General features: G+C 32.3%; 2 protein-coding genes across 2 annotated transcripts; both read left to right on the forward strand.

The window, feature by feature from the left end:
* Positions 1-9,023: 9,023 nt before the first annotated feature.
* On the forward strand, positions 9,024-13,983 carry LOC108204551 (sulfite exporter TauE/SafE family protein 3-like). Its single transcript, XM_064084386.1, has 12 exons — positions 9,024-9,396; positions 10,474-10,633; positions 10,981-11,181; positions 11,266-11,330; positions 11,619-11,646; positions 11,755-11,840; positions 11,915-12,001; positions 12,116-12,166; positions 12,341-12,562; positions 13,283-13,376; positions 13,502-13,642; positions 13,751-13,983. Exons 1-12 carry the CDS (start codon positions 9,178-9,180, stop codon positions 13,834-13,836), a joined length of 1,440 nt encoding a protein of 479 aa, XP_063940456.1. The 5' UTR covers positions 9,024-9,177; the 3' UTR covers positions 13,837-13,983.
* Positions 13,984-15,453: 1,470 nt separating this feature from the next.
* LOC108209111 (D-amino-acid transaminase, chloroplastic) lies at positions 15,454-19,689 on the forward strand. Its single transcript, XM_017379857.2, has 5 exons — positions 15,454-15,877; positions 16,362-16,405; positions 16,697-16,875; positions 17,898-18,571; positions 19,282-19,689. The coding sequence occupies exons 1-5, from the start codon at positions 15,670-15,672 to the stop codon at positions 19,374-19,376; spliced, it is 1,200 nt and encodes a 399-aa protein (XP_017235346.1). The 5' UTR covers positions 15,454-15,669; the 3' UTR covers positions 19,377-19,689.
* Positions 19,690-21,031: the final 1,342 nt, after the last annotated feature.

Consider the following 21,031-nt stretch of genomic DNA (forward strand, 5'->3'; position numbering starts at 1 on the left):
CTTAGCTTATCATGGTAGAAGGAAATGGTGTAGAAAAAAAATACCCCCCGAGTTGCTAAAATATATGGTGTATTATACAATACACATTGAAGTAATTGTATATGCAGCTTAGCTGGTACGAGGGTGATGAGTTTTGCAAGCGCCAGTGTTCGATCCCTCGTGTGTTTTATCCTATCTTCTATATTAATTTTGTTTTGTGTTTTATCTAGTTTTCAATATATTATCTTTTTGGAAAAAAAATATTTCCGTTATCTTCTATATTTATTTTTTTATATTATCTTCTATATTAATTTTTTTTAATCAAAGAGATTTTATTTCAGATATCCAAACTTAGTATCTATACTTTTAAAATATAGGAAAGTGTACATAATCTGCAAGATTATGGCGTTTCAGAAAATATTTTTAGATAATCTCATATAATATTACTTTAAAATATTTTGATATAGAAAATTATAAAATCATTTATAGATTTTTTATTATAAATATAACTATATTATTATTTTTATTATTTTAATCTGGTCCCAAAATATGTGTCTGCTCCCGTCACTGATCACACATCATATATCCCTGGTCGCTTTATCAGATGTTGGATTTCTTGGCCGTTTCATGAATGATAGCAAAATGTAGGTCCCAGACCAAGTTGTTTGTTCGGATCTATCGGTTATGCAAATAACTTGTGAGCAACACCTGCTATTCGAAATTTTGTTGTATAGAATACGAATCTTATTTAAATTCGGTGGATAAATCATTCGTTCCACCAATAGATGGATGCTACGTTTTGCAAACAGAAGTGCATCTCACAAGAGACTTAACAGGGCATCTTGATCAACAAGAGACCATTGCATATATATTACTCGTAAGTGATGCGAGATTGGTTAAGGTGGTTATTGTTGAATGGTGAAAGGGCTTTACTAAAGAGTAAATTTCAAAGATGTGGCTACATTTTACACCGATTTCCCCTGCCTCTTGCTAGATCCGCCCCGAGTCTACGTGAGTATTTTGCTTCTTCTAGAGGGATTCGTCAGGGAGATTCCTTCTCTCCCTACATCTTTGTTATTCTGATGGATGTATTGTCTGAGCTATTGAATACAGTGGGCACATGGCTGCTGAATTTAAGTTTCAAAGTAATATGAAAAAAATGAAGCTCAACCATTTATGCTTTGCTGATGATCTACTCTTGTTCTGTGAAGGTGATAAAGCTTCTATTAAGAGTATGATGCAAGCTGTTACCGTTTTTTGAAGGGTTTTCTGGGCTCAAAATAAATGTCAGGAAGACTGGAAGAGTCATTTCTATGCCTCAAATATTGCCTTCTGATCTTATTGATTGGATAATATAATACATGAGTATGCTATTCATTTAGAAACCCTGCCCACAATTTTCAAAAAAAAAAAAAAAAAAAAAAGAAACCCTGCCCACAAAATTCTTGTGCGTGCCTCAAATGGTCTTCATGCTGTGCATTGTCAATCCCTTATTTCCAGAGGTCACTGCACGTATTGAATCATGGGTCACTAAATACCTCTCCTTTGCAGTTCGCCTTGAGCTTATCAACTCTGTTTTATTTGGTATCCAAACCCACTGGCTTGCTCATTCCATCATCCATGTTGCTGTGCTTAAATCTTTAAAAAGGCGCCTTGCTCACTTCCCTTGGAATGACCATAATGAGCATCTCCGAGAGCCTCTTTGTCGGCTCCTAAATATAATATAAAAAATATGGCTCTAGCAATTTAGAACAAAGTTAAGAGTGTAAGAGCATCTCCAATAGTCTCTTAACACACTCTTAAATATAATATAAATTATTGGCTCTTAATGATTTAAAGTGGGTTCAACTCCAACAATACTCCTTATATTCGCTTCTTACTTTGTTTTATATTATTAAAAGTAAGTTATGTACATAAAAGTACAAAAGAAAGTGGATGGAGAGAGAATTTGTGCTTACAAATTTATTATAAAATAATAGTTAAGAGTGACTAATAGCTCTTAAAAGTGAGGAGAGAGAGGAGAAATTTAGTAAATTTAAGAGCAACTAAGAGTCTATTGGAGCAAGCAAAAATGACATTTTTCTCAAATTTCAATTTAAGAGGTACTATAAAGAAGCTATTGGAGATGCTCTAAACTCCAACAATACTCTCTACATCTCTTTTCTATTTTATATTTTATTCATATATTGGGCTCCACTACAACAAAAGAGAGTGAAAGATGGAGGTGAATTAGAGGGAAAGATTTTTTTATTGTAAAAAAATAAGTTAGGAGCCATGTGATGGCTCTTAACTTTGAGGAGAGAGGAGAGATAAACAAGAGGCTCTTAAGATTTAAGAGCCACTTAAGAGTCTCTTGGAGCAACATTTTTCCTCTCCTTCCTCAAATCTCAAATTAGGAGCCTAAATGAAGAGGCTCTTGGAGATGCTCTAAGGTTTCCTGGAAAACGGTTACTCTTCCCAGGTGTGAAGGTGGTTTGGGTATCAAAGATCTCAGGCATTGGAATGTCTGCAGCTCATCAAATGTAGACTTCTCTCTTCTCCCTGGTTTACCAAGGAATTTTGTCCAACTCTGAGCCTGATAGGAGAAAAATAGTGGGAGTAGTTGGTTTTATATTATAAAATTTTATTATATTAAATTTTGAAATGTAAAAAATTGGATAGAACATTAAAAAAAGTGTGAAGAATGGTTGTGATGGAGATAGATTCAATGAAATTTAAAAATATAAATTTAGGGGTGTATGCGTGGATTTTAATGAATTGTTTTTAATTTATAAATTTTAATGAATTATATCTGATTTTAATTTTGTGTGAATTTTTAATAAAATATCATACACTTGATATAGATTTTTTAAAATTTAAGTACAATGTTTCATCTCTTAAAAAAAAGGGTTAAATAGCTAATTCATAACTGAGCTGGTTAAAAACTTGCAGTTTGATCATGTTGTTGAAAAAGCTTTCAAACACGTAACTTTGTTTCATATAATTTTCAATTGAACTATTATGCTAACAGAAACTTACACGATCGTTAAAAATCATTGACTTTTAACGTTTTCCGTTAGTTTATCCGTTAACCCGACCCGGCCCAATCTTATTTACACCCTGTTTACATGTTTCTCTGCTGTTATCTTGACGTACCAAACACACAACTTCGATTCCTTCAAAACTCAGCTGCTGCAAGGACTTGGGTCCACGATAATGTTCGATATTACATTTCAGGAGTTAGATTTCTCTATATTGCTTGGAAACGAAGTTGATCCTAACAATGGTGGTGGTACTTCGCATAATGTTAATCTTGTCCTCCCCACGATGAGAAAGATACATGATACAATTGTGGCAGCAGGACTGTAAAATAAAATCAAGGTTTCCACCGCGACATATTCAGGTCTCACCATTAATGGATATCCTCCGTCACAAGGTGCTTTGCGAGATAATGTAAAAGGGTTCATTGAGCTAATCCTTTGGTTTTTAGCCTAACATAATTTGCCACTGCTAGCAAATATTTATCCTCATTTCAGCTACCTAGGATCTCCACAGGGTGATCTTCAATAACAGATCCGGTTAATAAACACGATTATGCATGATGCACTCCACAGTCCACATAAACAAGAAACAGAATGCCCATGAGAAGACTCGTTATGGGAGAGGCCGCCAATTACGCAGCAGGGGTGATGCTAATTATGTTTGGGATGATGTTTTTGAATTATTATTCTTGTTCCGGTAATCTTTTTGAAAGTTTGCTTATTTCTGTTAACATTTTTAACAGAGCTCACGGGAATTACTGATATGAAAGTTTTTAAATCCTTCAGTGAGTTTTTTCAACAACATGACCAAACTGCAAGTTTTTAACAAGCTTAGTTATGAATTAGCTATTTAACCCTTAAAAAAAGTGCAATGTTTCAGAATCTTTTTTTAGTGGGATTTAAAAAAAATTAAAAATACACTGGACAGGTATATAAAATCAATCATTTTATGAAATCTAAAAAGTTCCATCACCATTTGTATACCGTCAGATTTTAATGGATTTTAAACAGTTTCAATTAAATATTATCGGACTTTTAAGTATAATTTGAAATTTTAATTGAATACACCAGATTTTAAAGTATAATTTAAGATCTCGATGATTTATCTCAAGATTTTAATAAATTTTAAACAACCCCAATTAAATAAAAAAGCCTTCTTCTCAGTTTATGACAAGGACTTCTTCTGATTAAAAATTTCGGAGTGGCTAACCTGTGCCCTTGGACATAGGATAAATCATAATTAATATGATTAACCACTCTCAAATGTGATGGTTATCCGTGTATATATATATATATAAACATTCAAAATTTTATTAAATATTAGTTATGCATTTACTTTTGATTTATTTTTTTAATTTTTATTTTTTATAAAATATTATTTTATTTCATAAAAAATGTGAGAACATAAATTTTTATTTTTGTCATATTTTATATGACAACTTTTAATCGATTTCATCCCACAAAAAAAATTGAGCCCCCTGCATATATACTAATTTTCTAATTAAAATTAGTCTTCCATCTAAAAGCAACCAATTTTATATTTAATAGTTAATTTATGATTTTTTATTATTTTAACAATATCGAAAAATATTATTGACTATAATTATAAAACAATACATGAATAGATAAAATATTAAATTTACTTTCATAGGTTATTGTTCGTGAGCTGTTCTGGATAGGGGTGAGCAAAAATTCTCCAAACTGCCCGAAACCGGCCGATCCAATCCGTCCAAACCGAATTTAACGGTTTAATAACGGTTTGGTTTGGTTATGGTTTCAAATTATAAAAACCGAATTATTTCGGTTTGGTTTCGGTTTTTACTTTCAAACCACCCGATAAATCCGAACCGAACCAAATGTGTAGATGCAAATATTAATATACATGTACTAACATGTATTATTAAAAATAAAATTATAATCTACAAAAAATTGTAAAATCTTAAACATATAAAAAGTATCCTAGTAAAGATTTTCTTTAAAAATATTATTTATTCTATTTTATGATATTAATTTTGATGTATGTATTATGTTTCAATTCTTTTTATTTATATTTTATAAATGTATGCGAATACATTTTATTTATTTTCTTCCATCTCTGCTTATTTATCAAGCTAATATATTCTTGTATCCTCTTTAAATATGATTAAATAGAAAATATAACTTGAATTTTTCATTCCTTATTTTTCAAGTTAAAATTTAATTTTGTTGATAACTTTGTTTTACATATAAAAAACGGTTTAAACCGAAACCAAACCGAACCGAACCGTTTTAAATGGATTGGTTTGGATTTTAAATCTAATGGTTTGGTTTTGGATTGAGATTTTGAAAAACCGATTATTTCGGTTTGGTTTGGTTTAGACCCTCCAAACCGTCCAAACCGCCCGATGCTCACTCCTAGTTCTGGAGTTGACGGCATATTTATGTATTGAGCCCACGATTGAATAAAAGGCCTTCTTCTCAGCTTCTCAGTGACTGTTTACAGGTCCAAAATGGACTTCTAAAAATCCAAATATGACCCAAACAACAAAGACAGCTAAATCGGTCCAACAATCAGAATTTTACATGGAATAAGTCCAAATACAGTAGAAACTCTTTAAATTAGGGAAAATAGATTTTTTTGCCACTCAACTTATAGCGTTTTTAGAAACTTACCACCCAACTAATTTATTTTTTCTTTTAGTCACTAATGTTAGGTTTGGTTTTTTTTTTAGCCACTAACTTAGGTTCGGATTTGATTACTAGTATTATGATAATTTTTTTTGTCACTAAACTTATTGCGTCTTTAGAAACTAACCACTCAACTATAATCTTTTTTATTTTACTCACTAGTGTTAGATTCAGCTTTTTTTTTTGTCACTGAAGTTACGTTCGGATTTAATTATTAGCATTACATATTATGTGTAGCATTATTAAAATATAGTGGTAGTCTGTAATATTTTGATAATTCGATATATGTTTGTATTTTTATATATAGTACTTTTTATGTCTCCAAGGCCGTTTACCTTGGATGATAAGAATGTTACACACATTTTATGGCCTTTAAAAGATGTAGTTTCAAATATAACTTTATTTTTTTTTCCCGAATGAAAATTCAGCGTTTGAATTTTTACACAAAAAAAAAAATCATGAAAATAAGTTATGAAACTATGTTTTATAAGAGTCTTAAATACGTGCTAAGCAGTAGAAAAAACTGGAGGGAGTAATAATAATATAAAATGATGTATTATATATAGAGGACAATCATCGAAAATTAAGTTTTCCTCTCTATTTATTTATCTTGAAAATTGTAATAAGACAAAGTTATTCAAATTTTTGAAGATAAATTTAAAAGAGATCTTAGACTGAGCTAGTCGATTGAAACTTTAATAGCGAAAGGTGATACGTCATATCACTCAATTACACTTTATCTTATGAGAGGAGGTCAATTGTTTGAAGTCATTAATTTCATATTCATGATTTATTGAATTTTTGGAATCTAATTATGATTTTTCCTGATTTTAATTTTCATCGGCTCATTTTATATTATTATTGCTATATATAAAAATATAAACATACGACACATCATCAAAATATTACATACTATCACTATGTATAAATGATGCTACAAAAAATTATTATAATGCTCGTAATCAAATCCGGACCTAAGTTGGTGTCTAAAAATAAAACCAAACCTAACATTAGTGACTAAAAGCAAAAATAAATAAGATGGGTGGTAGGTTTCTAAAAACGCTATAAATTGAGTGGCAAAAAAATCTATTTTCCCTTTAAATTAATGCTCGAAAAATTAATAAATTCTCTAAAATAATATATTTGTCCGATCCCGACCTTAGCTAATGTCAAAAGATAAAAACTCGATAAAATAATAAGATAAGAATATTTCGAGAATTTTTTTTTATAATTTTCGGTCCCAAGAAATCATAAGTTAATAATTCATAGAATTTTGCTTAAAAATACTGTACATTGAACACATTTATTCTTCTTGTTAGTGTATAGTACATCAACGGTTATTATCGATTTCCAATACATATGTACGGTGAGTCCCAAGTCCCAAGGTTCGCAGCATTGTAACTCAAGGAGGCATAGACTAATTCGCCTTTTTGTTTGGTATGTACAGTACAATTGGTTAAAAACTTTTTAAATTAATAACTATTAATTTATCAATAAATTAATAACTCTCTAAATTAATAAATTTCTCTGGTCCTGACATTATTATTTTACAAAGTTTTTACTGTACATCACTTGAAACTCTAGTCCATTAATTTCTTGAATCTAATAACAAAAACATTAAAATATATTAGATAGAATTATCCAATTCCATGAAAAATTCACTAGAAATATAGGAATAAATTAATAATAAATATCTGCTTAAAACTAAGAGGTCGTTTGGGTGAGTTTAAAATAAGTGCTTATTGCTTAAAATAAATAAGTGGAGTAGAAGTTAAAAGCAGGATAAGATTTATAAGTGATTAAAGTGTTTGGGAAATAAGAAGAAACCCTGAAACAAAAGCTAGCATTCCTAATTTTTTATAAGTTCTTCCTGACTTATTACACAAACGGTACGAATAAGCGCTCCAGACTTATAATCCCGGAAGCTGGACTTATAAGTGTTCACCAAACCCCCACTAAGTGTTTGAAAAAAATTGTCTTCATTTAATATGGAATGCAAATCTTATGAACGGAAGAAGGTACTCCCTCCGTCCCATCAGGATGCTTACGTGCACTGTTTGCACGCATTTTGAGACTCTCGTAAAGTATAGTTCTATTACATATTTTTAATTTTTTCTTTTTTTGAATTAAAGTTTAAATGTCAAACTTTTTTTGGGGATTTTTTTTAAAAATAAATATATAATGTAAGTATACTTTATAGGAGCATTAAAATGCGTGCCAAAAAGTAACGTAAAGAACTTGGTGGGACGGAGGGAGTATAAACTAAGCTTTCATGTATCATCTTCGTATGGTCACACATCTCAGCAACAATGCAGCGTATGAGCTGACTGGTGGAGAAAATGACAGCAAAATAATGATGTTTATAAACCCTTCTATCTTGAACATTTTGTGTCAATTTAACTGCTCCGTTTACTTTCTTCAGCTCTCTTCATTATATATTGTTCAAGAGATGCTAATATAACTGGGCAGGTTTTATGTTAACTTTTGCATCTAGTCTAAGACACGTGAAGATTATACTTTTCTTTAAAAATTTATGTAAAATATAGTTTATATTTTATTATTTTTATTCACAACAATATTTAAAACTGATTAAAAAGCTGAGTTCGTGCAAAAGTTTCGGCTCGTTTAATTAAACGAGTCGGCTCGCCCGACTCGCTAAAACCGGCTCGTTTAGCTAAACGAGCCGGCCCAACTCGACTCGTGAAATTAAACAGGTCAAGTTCGAACGGGGATTTAGGCTCGATTAGTGAAACGAACCGGCTCGACTCGATTAATTTTGGTTCGAATTACAACTGGCTCGAAACTCAGCTTACTCGACCCGCATTACACCCCTAATCAATATGAATCTGATAATTTAAAAATACAAATCAAATCATATTATTTGAAATTAAATGTATATCTTCGAATGCTCTGTTAAAAAAATTAAAATTCAAAAGAGTATGATTTATGAAAGTGGGTATAATCTAAATTTTTTCATTTTTTCAATGAAGGCCTTATGCTATCGTTATAAAATAGGTTGAATAATATATAAAATTTGTTTATCTTCTTTCAGATCTACCTAATCTAAATTCAAATCAAAAACTAAAGAATAAAATTTAATGAGGCAACAAGTTGCGCGAATTTTATAAGAACGCTTGTAACACAAATTTCGTCTCTTAATCACTGTTTTAATGTGTATGTAATATGTATGTATATATCTCATTCTCCATCTTCCTCAATCATTCATCTCCCATTTTTCTTCTTCCCCTACCTATATTATCATCACACCATTTCATCATCAGACTCATCTCTTTTCTATTCTCTCTTATCATTCATACCCATTTCATCTCCCTTCTTTTCATTGGCTCCACTAATCTCTTCTTGTTCATTAGGCCATTCTTGGTACCACCCATTAATCCAATCTCCTTGAAAAAAAATTGCATTTTGAGAGATTTAAGATAGCTACAAGTGTTGGAATTGCTGAAGGTTCTTGAAAAAACAGAGGCTTGGGATTGCAAGATTTTAAACGGTGATGGGAATCACAAGGAAATGGATGGTGATGATGAGGCCAGTGTTTGTAGTGGTGTGGAGTTTCGCATTAGCTTTCGTTTATGTTTCAGCAGACAGGGGTTTGATGAGGAATGCTCAGTTTGATCAAATTTATGATGAATTTGATCAGCCAAATGTTGTGCTGAGGATTAAGCATTTCTTGTGGCAATCTGGTCAACCAGGGTACCATCATGTTTGGCCGGTCAGTATCCTCAAACTTATATGTGCATGTGTGAATTTATTTATATTCATTAGTCTGTCCTTTCTGCGAAAAATTGAAACAATTATCTTTTTTCCTTTTTCGGGATAATGTACAAGATCTCAGAATGTGGAATGTGACACACTTGACCAGCTTAGCTAACAGCAATAATGTTGCAGAAGAATTGAATAGTTGGATTTTGTAGACATTGATTGAAATTCAGGGGTTGGTGAGAATTAGGCCCGGCCCTGCCTGTAAACTTATCTGGCTGTGGACCTCATGCTTAGTTTACACTTTACAGCTAGTAATTAGGTATATCCAGTAAATACAGAGTGAAAATCTTGTTATTTGAGGTTTTTGTGAAATGATAAGAGCAGTGTGATTTTGAGATTTTGCATATCTCACTTTAATATTAGAACTTTGGAATCCTCTCTTTTTTAAATCCCATTACTTGAATGATTTTACCTGTGTAATACTGCAACTAAAGTTTTTCTAAACGTGTTACTCGTCACTTGTCATATTTGAATTTTAGTTACTTTGTTCCATGTATTAACTTGTCACTTTTGTTTATGATAACCTTGCAATTACAGGGCTAGCCTGATTTTACTGTAACTAGATTCCCTTTCATATTGTAACTTGCTACTAATTTGGTGCAATCGTATATCCTACATAAGAAAGTAGTTTAAACATTGAAGGGTGGAAATTGCTGAACATGTATGCTCACTCCTGTCACGCATGATTTGCATGTTGCATTTCCAGTTACATGCAGCAAGCGATGCAAAGAAACTAGTCATGACACCGTAACCGATCAATTACAGTTTATACCTTTCCTGTGGCTGATTGTAGGCACAGTCAAGTCACAAATGAATTTTCTTAAAAAAGAAAGTATGAATAAGCCCCCACTTCGTGGAATTTATAGTTCTGTCACTTTACATGGGTCACCACTTACACATGAGGTTACATGCTTGAATTGGAGTTATTAGCTTTATCATTTGCTATAGTTGAACTTCTTATTCACTCAAAAACACTGATATTAATCATGAAGATATTTTAAAAATCAATATGGACTTGCTTCTCCAGGAAATGAAATTTAATTGGCAGATCGTTGTTGGCTCCTTGATTGGATTCTGTGGAGCTGCTTTTGGAAGTGTAGGCGGGGTTGGTGGTGGTGGCATATTTGTTCCTATGCTGACCTTGATCATTGGTTTTGATCCAAAATCAGCAACTGCCATCTCAAAATGTACGAAGCTATATATTTCTCAATCATGCATATATATGTTTGGATAAACTAATTCATATATCCAAGAAAACAAAAAATTATATTTTTCTGTAGTGAACTAATTAATGTGTTTATTTCTGTAAAATTAAGAGTTGATGTCATGTAAACCGTTAATACTCAGCATGATGTCCTTTGAAGTACAAAGAGTTGATTTGCAACCTTTTGTCCTTTACAGACTAACTACCACAAGCGTAGTTTGTTCCTAAAGAATGGTACACATTAGTATTTATAGGACAATTCCTTTAAGTGTTATGGAAAACTTGCTGCCGATATTTAACTGTTCATTATTCTTTTCTCTTTTTTGTTAGGTATGATCATGGGTGCAGCAGTCTCTACTGTTTATTACAACCTTAAGCTAAGACATCCAACAATAGATATGCCAATCATTGACTATGACTTGGCTGTGCTTATTCAACCAATGCTCATGATGGGCATCAGTGCTGGAGTTGTATTCAACGTACTTTTTGCTGATTGGATGGTCACGGTTCTTTTAATTGTCCTCTTCGTTGGTAATTTGGAGTTTCATCTTTGTTATCCTCTCTTTCAGTTTATTCTGTTTGAGTAGCACTTAAAACATATTTGGCGCTTTACAGGCACATCAACAAAAGCATTCCTAAGAGGCATAGAAACCTGGAAAAAGGAAACCATTCTAAAACAGGTTATTATCTTTCTCGTGTATTTTATAAGTAGCAGAATTTGGCAGCATTTGAATGTTCTGCACCCTAAATGAGTTTTTGCACATTGTGTTGAATAATTTTTATATCTACAAAGAAAATGCGATACACAATAGTCTTTGTCTTAAAAATTACTAGCTCGACTTTATTAGGTTTGAAGTGTGTGCTCTGCAAGCCGCAAACTCTTTTATTTACAGATAGTCCTGTGGGTGCTAGTCATAGTGTGTGTAGCGTCTAAGACACATTAATTATGGTATCTTTTCTTCTTTCAGGAAGCAGCAAAGCGCCATCTGGCTAATGGTAAAGTGATCTATGGCTCCCCTTAAAAACCAATAACATAAATATTCATTTCTGAAAGATTCATAATCTATGATTCTCTATCGTTGCACTGAAACTAAAACATTCAAGTATCACAGGACATGGAGAAGAAGCTTCTTCCTGGTGGTCCTAGCGGTGCAACAAATAATGAGATCAAAGATTCCTCAAAAGAAGAGGTTAGTGAGGTCTGATAACAGATTGTTTTCACTTCCATGAATTCTTTATCATCTAGTGTATGTTTTTATATCAGATCACTGTTTTTGAGAATGTGTGCTGGAAGGAATTTGGCCTTCTTGTCTTCGTTTGGATTTCATTTCTTGTTCTGCAGATTGCCAAGGTTAAATATGTCTCCATTATATTTGATTTCGTGATCGTATATATTTTTAAATGTGCACAACCGCTTTAAACTTGCACTTACTGTGGAGTCTTTCATTTTCTTGTATCTACTCAGAATTATACGACAAATTGTTCAATAGAGTATTGGGTGCTGAACTTGCTCCAGGTACTAAGTTTACATCTATATCAGATTTGTCTAGTATTGCACTGCTCTCATGGTTTTTTGTTGTTGCTAAATTCCCTCATCATTTTGTTGTTATGATAACTAACTTTGCAGCGTCTTCCATCCATAGTGGGGGATTGGTGCATTCATATTAATCTATTGCTTCACTCTGTGCAGATTCCAGTTTCTGTTGGCGTTACTTTGTACGAGGCATTAAGTTTGTATAGTGGAAAAAGAGTAATTGCTTCTAAGGCAGATTCTGGAACTCGTCCTGGGGTGAAACAGCTAATAGTCTATTGCTCATGCGGCGTACTGGCTGGCGTTGTTGGAGGGTTACTCGGTCTAGGTGGAGGCTTTATCATGGGACCACTATTTTTGGAGCTTGGGGTTCCTCCACAAGTGAGTTTGCTCTTCTTATATCTCAGTTCAGAAGTAGTAAAAAAGTTACTACTTGTCCTACTAGACGAAGAAATCCTAGTTGGCCGACAGATGAAAAGATAATGACAGATGTACAACATTTGTAATTTAAAACCTTTTCCTACTCTACTGCCTGCGGAAAGTTTGTTTGACAAATTTTCTGGCTCCAGAAGTACCCTAATTTTTGTGCATTTTCCTGTTCGCATATAATAAATGCTGTTGGCTGAAAGTTGAGCAAGTAATTTATGAATATTGTCACCATACATATAGTGCCTGAATAAACCGAGACTAGATTCAGTATTCCATAATCTAACAAACTGGGTTATGACAGAAGCCAGAAGGTACCACCACCTCTGAATTTCTGGAATATTCATAGATACGAGTATTGACATCTGCAATTTTCCCCTTCTGACAGTTGGTTGTTTAGGTTTTTGTTTGATACATTCAGATGAAGATAAAGCATATCAAGAAAAGTTATGATAATTTTTTGGATTTGTTTGTATAGTTTAAGATAGTTTAAGAACAATGGAAAGTTACCTGGTTTAGTTGATTTCATGAACTTTTTCACTTTGATGGGCTAAATTTTATGTCATCTTCTCTATCATATTGAGAAATTATGAGACCAGCCACATTAAGACAAATGATACACACTCTTGCAGCAAATGTTATTCTCACTCTAAAAAATTATTCTTTCTCATGCAGGTTTCAAGTGCCACAGCTACCTTTGCTATGATGTTTTCCTCATCAATGTCTGTTGTCGAGTATTACCTTCTAAAGCGTTTCCCTGTTCCTTATGGTGAGCAGTTAACAGGAAAATAAGGGAAATAGATAATAATGAACCTAAGAAGTAATTGAGTATTGTTTCTCAGAATATTAAACCTCAGGAATCCTTATGCTTTGGCATCTGCATTCACTTTTCAGCTCTCTACTTCATTTGTGTCGCTACAATTGCTGCATTTGTTGGACAACATGTTGTCAGACGGATCATCAATATACTCGGAAGGGCGTCCCTAATCATCTTTATATTAGCATCTACCATATTCATCAGTGCAATCTCCTTGGGTGAGTAGCCTCTGCCTACACTGGTGTAAAACATTTTCACTCTCAGTCTCATGTCCTTCTAAAGTAATTATAATTTTTTGGATTTAATTCTCAACTACGCTTCTGCAGGTGGAGTTGGCATTGCAAACACAATCACCAAGATTCAGAAAAATGAATATATGGGTTTTGAGAACCTCTGCAACTATAAAACTTAAAAGTTTTAGTCCCGGTTCAGCCACGTGCCCAAGGTTGATAGGATTGTCTTAGATTTCTTGTCTTACAATTTGGACCTACATACCTGCATATACATGAAACCCATCATTTAGGCAAACAATATCTAACTCTAATTATAAAATTTTAAACCCTAATCATCATACAAACTGAAGAAGGCCTTTATTCTGACAAGTAGGGTCAATTTGTTCAACTAATGAAGTTTAGGGTTAAAAAGTACAAATTTTGTTGCTGGGGTTCAAAAAGTAAATATTTGAATGTACATTGTGTACACGTTTGTAGTGATGTAAATATTGTATGAAGCCAAGGATATAAATGCCTAGTGTAAATATTGTCATCAAGCGAATGGTATAAATGACAGGCATTTTACCATTCATTTTATTGTAGTGTCAGCTTGATAGTATTACAATGACTGTCTGCGCAGAGATTCTTTCACATTATTGTAATTGTTTTCCAGCAATCCATTATGTTTTCCGCTCCGTAGAGGAAAAAACATTTCTTAGATATTATGTTTTGATGTTTTTTTTTTAATTTCTAGAATTGCGGTCTAGTGGTAAGTTTTGGGGGTGATCTTTTCCTCTAAAATCGCAAACCAAATCACATATGCGTTTTGGTTGAATATTCAAATCGAAATCATACCGCCGCTTTTTAAAAGGTGAATATGCGGTTTGGTTTTTATCCAATCAGAACTTGTGAATTTATGATTAGAGTATATGGAACAAGGTGCGTATCTTTTGAGTATTAATATTGTCTAATTATAAAAAATATTAATATTCGATTTTCTCTATATTTAAAAGTATTTTTGACATCAATTGTCAACACACATGACATTTAACATTTTTTTAGCAACTCGTGGGACTTCCTGGTTGGACTTATTGGAGAGCCAAAATCCAATGCAATACTAGAATTAGTGCAAAGATTATTGTATTTGGAGACACTATATAAAAATAACATCAAGGCACATCATCAATAGTGAAAAAAGGATAATAATTACACATTCTTGTATTATACATCATCAAATATTTAAAATATGTTAAACTCGTAATTTTTTACTAAATGTACCTCCTACTTATGAAATTACACTAAAATGCAAGTTAGGATTGTACAGTAATAAACACTATTTATTATTATATTATAATAATAAAGAAATTCAATAAAAACCCATTTTAATTGATGTCTCGAAATCCATTATATATTGTTGGATAAAATCTAAAATAATATTTAAATTTCAAATAGCTTTAATTTCAGCTAACTAGCTTTTAACATTATTATCACTTGGTCATTTAACATATTCACATTCTAATTTATTATTCAATCTCTTGACAACTGTACAAAATATTATATTCGATAATTTATAAAATTAATTATTTTACTTGTTAATTGCATTGTCAGACGTAATATTTAACATGTCAAATTCTTGATAGAATTGGAAGTTAAAGATAAATTTGAAATTTGAAATACTATTTTAGATTTTATAGTAAATATAAAAATAAACCCTAGAATTTGAAAAAAAACAAAAATAAGATAGGTGCCGGTTAAAACTTGAGCATCTAGAATTGGGCTTTTTCCTCTTTTAACGAAGTTCGCAGCTTAAGAAAACGAATTGGGTTTGCTCATATTATAGAAAAACAACAGGTGACCGTGACTCCAATCTTTTTTTGTTTAAACATTTCAAAATTGGTCTCTTCTTGTTGTATTTGTTCATGGTCATGATGCTCATCTTCCTAATCTGGCAATAAAAATGATAAGAAAGACAAATTCCATTACAGTTTGATCCATTAAACCTAAACCTTTTCATACCCCTCATAGCTTCTCCCATGGCTTCTTTCTCATTTCTCTCAAAAGTACCCACATTTCAAAACTCGGTTTCTTGCAAAAATGTTTATGGTTCAGCTCCAAACGCACTCTCTGTTCCTCAGAATCATCCTTTTTCAAATGGGACTTTGCAAGATCGCTGTGGTTTTTCTGGACGGTTTGTGGGGAGGTTTAGTTTGGCGTCTTCAAATCAAGCTCACTCTTTTATTGGTATTTTTTTAAGTAAAGATCATGCGTATATGTGTGTGTTATGCGTGTCATAAAATTGTGAGAAAGAATCCCATTTGGCTATTTTGACGAATTAGACAAATTATTGTAGTGTTTATTTGGTTTGATCATGTTGCACAGAAAATGAGTTTATTGACTGTCTCCTTCTTTCTTTCTTTCTTTCTGTGTATGAGAGAGAGTGGAGAGAGAGGGGGCGAGAGAGAGAGAGAGAGAGAGCTAACAGGAATGTGTGTGTGTGTGTGTGTGTGTGTGAGAGAGAGAGAGAGAGAGGGAGAGGGAGGAAGGAGAGAGAGCTAACAGGAAGTCAGGAATCGAAAAGATAATTCTAGTTGAGTAGTTAATCTAATCTTTTCTGGTATATTTTATCTTATGCGCTGCAGAGAAAGTGAATTTATTAAGTTTATATGCATGTTCTTGAAATTGTGAGTGGCTTCGGTTTGCCTAACAGTAGTGTTGCTCTTGACAGATCCAGTTTCGACAGATAAGGTTCCACTTTTATCTGGTTCGGAGGTTTGTACTCTGTCACTTTGATTTCTAGCTATGTATTGAGCACTTCATATGTCCTATCTTTGTATTGTGCAATAGCATCAAAATCGTTTTCTACTGTTTAAACCTTGGCAAAATGGACAAAATCACCTAATTATGAAGAAACTAATGATACAGACAATGTGAAGAGATTGCTATTAGTTTAATTTGTTGGAGTTCTCGCTTCTTATTTCTTTTTCTCGCTAAATTAAGCTCTTGCTTTTACAAATGAAACTATGTATTATAGTAATCTTTGTAGTAATTATAATTATGTAGGCTATTGAAAGAATGAGAACAAATCGTGAAAGTTACAAAAGTAAGCAACAATATATGGCAATGTATTCTAGCTGTTTCGGTGGAATCACTACGGATCCCGCAGCCATGGTAATTCCTTTGGATGATCACATGGTTCATAGAGGGCATGGAGTTTTTGATACCGCGGCCATTGTTAATGGGTTAGTAATTTTTTGAAGATAGTTGTCTTATAATTTTTTGTATAAAGTTGTAAAACCAACTGAATTTCACTGTTAGTAATGTGCCTCTGAAGCATGTTTCAAATGTGCAATAGTATTGTGCAAAAATGACTCCCATAGCCAGAAAACTTTAAATATTGGGGTCAAATTTTTCTTAAAAAGAAGTAACTAATGAAAATGTAACCAAATCTTGGTAAAAAAATAAAAATAAAAAGGTAACTAAAGTTTGTACCAGTTTCATAGCATACTATTGCTTCATTGATGAGTACAACATTGAACATAGCTTTTCTATTATATGGGTTAAGGCACTAAACATTAAGGCCTGAAACTTAAATTGGCTCTTTAGAAATTACTATTTTGCTTTGCAGATTGTTCACAGTTGGATCATGAGTCAATTGTTATTTTTATATGGGTCCAAAAAATATTTTAATAATAATTGTATAGATAATATTAAAAACATTATAGGTTCAAGCATGTATATGGCTATAGCTACACCCCTTACTCACGCTGAGTGTGTACCTCATTGCAGACAAATAAGCTTACACTTTCATCATGCAGCATGTTGAGCTGCTTTATCTTATCAAAGTATAATTTTTCACCAACTAGACCAAGAATTCCATCATGAATAATTTAAAGTTTATCCAAGCAGTAAAATCAACTATTTATGAGCTTTGTGTATGCAATTGAATTGGCATTACTTTCTTTTAGATGAATCGTGGAGTACTAGTGAAAAATTGATTACCCTCGTGAAGTCTTCACAGGCTTCTCCCTATATTTTTCAGCTCTCTTATTGCGACCTACTTTCATACTTTAAATTCAAACTGTAACTTAGTAATTACATCAGAACGATTTCAACAAATTGTGCTATATAGTTGAACAAGCATCATGTTGACTTTATGTTTAAGGTTTATTTGAATAGCTTTTTATGATATGGGACGTCCTTAGTAAACATTTTATCACTAACATATTAGTGCTTTTCTCTTTGCAATGTTCTGTTATCCTAGGTGTCTATATGAATTGGATCAACACCTTGATCGTTTTCTGAATTCAGCTAAAATGGCAAAAATAAAGCTACCATTTGATAAAGAAAGCATAAAAAGAATACTTGTACAAACTGTAAGTGCCTCCAAATGTAGAACAGGATCACTGAGATACTGGCTTTCATCAGGACCTGGGGATTTCCAACTCTCTCCAACTTGCTGTTTTCATTCAGCTCTTTATGCTGTCGTAATTGAAGATAAATCGCCTTCAGATTACAGCGGGGTTAAAGTAGTAACCTCGTCAATTCCAATAAAACCCCCACAATTTGCTACAGTAAAGAGTGTAAATTATCTCCCTAATGTGCTTTCAAAGATGGAAGCTGAAGAAAAAGGGGGATATGCTGCAATATGGTTAGATGCTGATGGTTTTATTGCTGAAGGGCCTAACATGAATGTAGCCTTTGTGACAAAGGAAAAAGAACTATTGATGCCTTGCTTCGACAAAATCTTGAGTGGGTGCACAGCTAAGAGGGCTCTAGTGTTGGCAGAAGAGCTAGTGAAGGAAGGCAAGCTAAGAGACATAAGAGTTGAAAATGTGACTGTTGACAAAGGGAAAAGTGCAGCTGAAATGATGCTAATCGGTAGTGGAGTTCTTGTCCGATCTGTATTGCAGTGGGATGAGCAAGTTATAGGTGATGGTAAGATCTATTTGCAGTCTCTAGTACAACAATATTTATTTACTAACATAGTATATCTGTTAAATCTTTACAATAGGGTTAATAATCAAGTGAGTCACCAGAGTGGGCTCAATATATCAAGTTGGTCACTGAACTCAAAACCGTCTCAAATTAGTCACTTGAGTCAGTTACATGTATCTTTAAATATGAGTTCAAAGATTAAAAGTATTATTTATATAGATTTACACATTATTCTTGAATGTTACCACAACTTAGTACAAGGTTATGACTTCTAGTATTTATGCTAATATATTTAGATTTTATCAAGTTTATTTGTTATTTATTTTTTATTATATAGTTAATTCCTTTATTTTAATTAAAAATAAATAATAAATAAACTTGATAAAATCAAAATATATTATTATAAATACTAGAAGTCATAACATTGTACTTAGTTGTGGTATCATTCAAGAATAATGCGTAAACTCCTGTAAATAATATTTTTAATCCTTCAGCTCATATTTAAAGATACGTGTAACCGACTTAAGCGACCAATTTGAGACGGTTTTGAGTTCAGTGACCAACTTGATATATTGAGCCCACTCTGGTGACTCACTTGATTATTAACCCCTTTACAATATATATGAGAACTGTAGTGTTTAAACATTGAGTAATTAGCTCTATAAAATACTTGCATCCAGTTAATGGAAGACTTTTTGTTCATTCTGCAGGCAGAGAAGGTCCAGTGTCGAAGGCTCTCCTAGGTCTTCTACTGCAAGACCTTAAATCTGGCCCGGCTACAGTTCGAGTTCCTGTATCCTATTGAATGACTTCCAACTATTTATATCTTGTATTAAACAAGGTTAGAACAGAGTTATGCCATGGCATTGATTTCTCATGTAGCTAGCATGTTTTGGAGCTCAATGATCAGATTCTGTCAATCAGAAAGTGTAAGCATGAGCTGAATAAGTACATGATATTTGACTCTTATACAACACATCTTCATTATGCTACCAACAACAATAAGACGGCACATATTATGCTGGTTATAGTTTGTAAATGGGTATGATGTATCTGAAATATGAAGTGTTGAAATATTGTTTGGATGACTGTATATAACTTAGAGTTTTGTTGAATAATTCTGGAGCATGTGAAGATTCTTTTTAGTTAGTTGGATCTTAAATAAAATATGAATAAAATGATTCCTATTAAGTTAGTATACCAAAAAACTAATATTATTTTTATATACAATATTTATATTATATTATATTCATATTGGAACTAAAATTTGAACCAAAAGAGAGAGAAATGTAGCGGATCCCCCAATATTTTTAGGGGAATTACCTTGTATACTGTTTTTTCAATCTTATTTTCAAAAATATTACCTTCTCCAATCTTATTTTCAAAAATACTACCTTTTCTAAAATATTTTCAAATATACTATCTTTTTGAAAATATTTTCCAAAAATACGGTGATTGCATATGCAACTACAAATCCTGATTTCAAGTTCCAGTTTTCAAATGTCATTTTCGACTATATAAGATAAGGTCGAAAATGACATTTGAAAACACGAACCTCAAATCAGGATTTGTAGTTGCATATATGGTTGCATATGCAACCACAGTATTTTTAGAAAATATTTTCAAAAAGATAGTATATTTGAAAATATTTTTGAAAAGGTAGTATTTTTGAAAATAAGATTGGAGAAAGTAGTATTTTTGAAAATAAGATTGAAAACTTGGTTATGAATAAAAAAAGCCCTATTTTTTATATAATATTATGTCCATTTTTCTTTCGTGATTAACTTGTAAAGATTCCCATCATCAATTTTGCAGTTATGGCCTTCTTTTTCCCTTCCTTTTGGTTGCAGCTTTTGTATCTTTCAGACGAACATGTTCAAATTCATCAAATGTTGTTGTATCGTTATTTCCTTCTGAAGAGTAAGCTCCAAAACTATTTAATTTAGTTTTTTTAAAACGTGCACTAGTTCGAAGAGTTCTTCACCAATAAAGCTCAAAGTTAGACCTTTTCTTGTAATTAGTTAAATGATCTTGGTGAGGTTTTCAGAATTATGTTGTCCAAGTTTAAACCGCTGTCAATTTCTTGTTGAGACTCATAATAACACGCACCAAACTTCGGAGCACCTTCATTTGTTCTTTGCCACAGCTCCTCATTTAATGACACTAGGATTATCTTCTTCATAATATTGATAAATCAATTCCAAAATGCTTTTGCTTTTTGATCAGTACCGATTAGTGGATCAATTGACGATTTCTGTGAAATATAATATAAATATTATTCATTCAATCATTTTATTTCAAAATATTTGAAATAGAAATCTAACCTACATGTTTGGAAAGAAATGCTAATTCCACCTCTTCATCATGTTTCCTTAAAGTATTCATTATAAAAAATTAAGACTCGCTCTATTTTCATCTTCAGTTTTGTTTTGCTTTTCGGGTGTTTTCTTTTCGACATTG

This window comes from Daucus carota, chromosome 1, assembly GCF_001625215.2.
Source record: "Daucus carota subsp. sativus chromosome 1, DH1 v3.0, whole genome shotgun sequence".
Taxonomy (NCBI): domain Eukaryota; kingdom Viridiplantae; phylum Streptophyta; class Magnoliopsida; order Apiales; family Apiaceae; genus Daucus; species Daucus carota.

What these genes read in the sequence shown, in the direction of transcription:
- LOC108204551 (XM_064084386.1), top strand. Translation starts at nt 9,178, where the DNA reads ATGGGAATCACAAGGAAATGGATGGTGATGATGAGGCCAGTGTTTGTA. An exon ending in TTTAATTGTCCTCTTCGTTG is followed by an intron (nt 11,182 to 11,265) that starts GTAATTTGGAGT and finishes GGCGCTTTACAG; the next exon opens with GCACATCAACAAAAGCATTC. An exon ending in AGGAAACCATTCTAAAACAG is followed by an intron (nt 11,331 to 11,618) that starts GTTATTATCTTT and finishes TTCTTCTTTCAG; the next exon opens with GAAGCAGCAAAGCGCCATCT.
- LOC108209111 (XM_017379857.2), top strand. Translation starts at nt 15,670, where the DNA reads ATGGCTTCTTTCTCATTTCTCTCAAAAGTACCCACATTTCAAAACTCG. An exon ending in TCAAGCTCACTCTTTTATTG is followed by an intron (nt 15,878 to 16,361) that starts GTATTTTTTTAA and finishes TGCTCTTGACAG; the next exon opens with ATCCAGTTTCGACAGATAAG. An exon ending in CACTTTTATCTGGTTCGGAG is followed by an intron (nt 16,406 to 16,696) that starts GTTTGTACTCTG and finishes ATAATTATGTAG; the next exon opens with GCTATTGAAAGAATGAGAAC.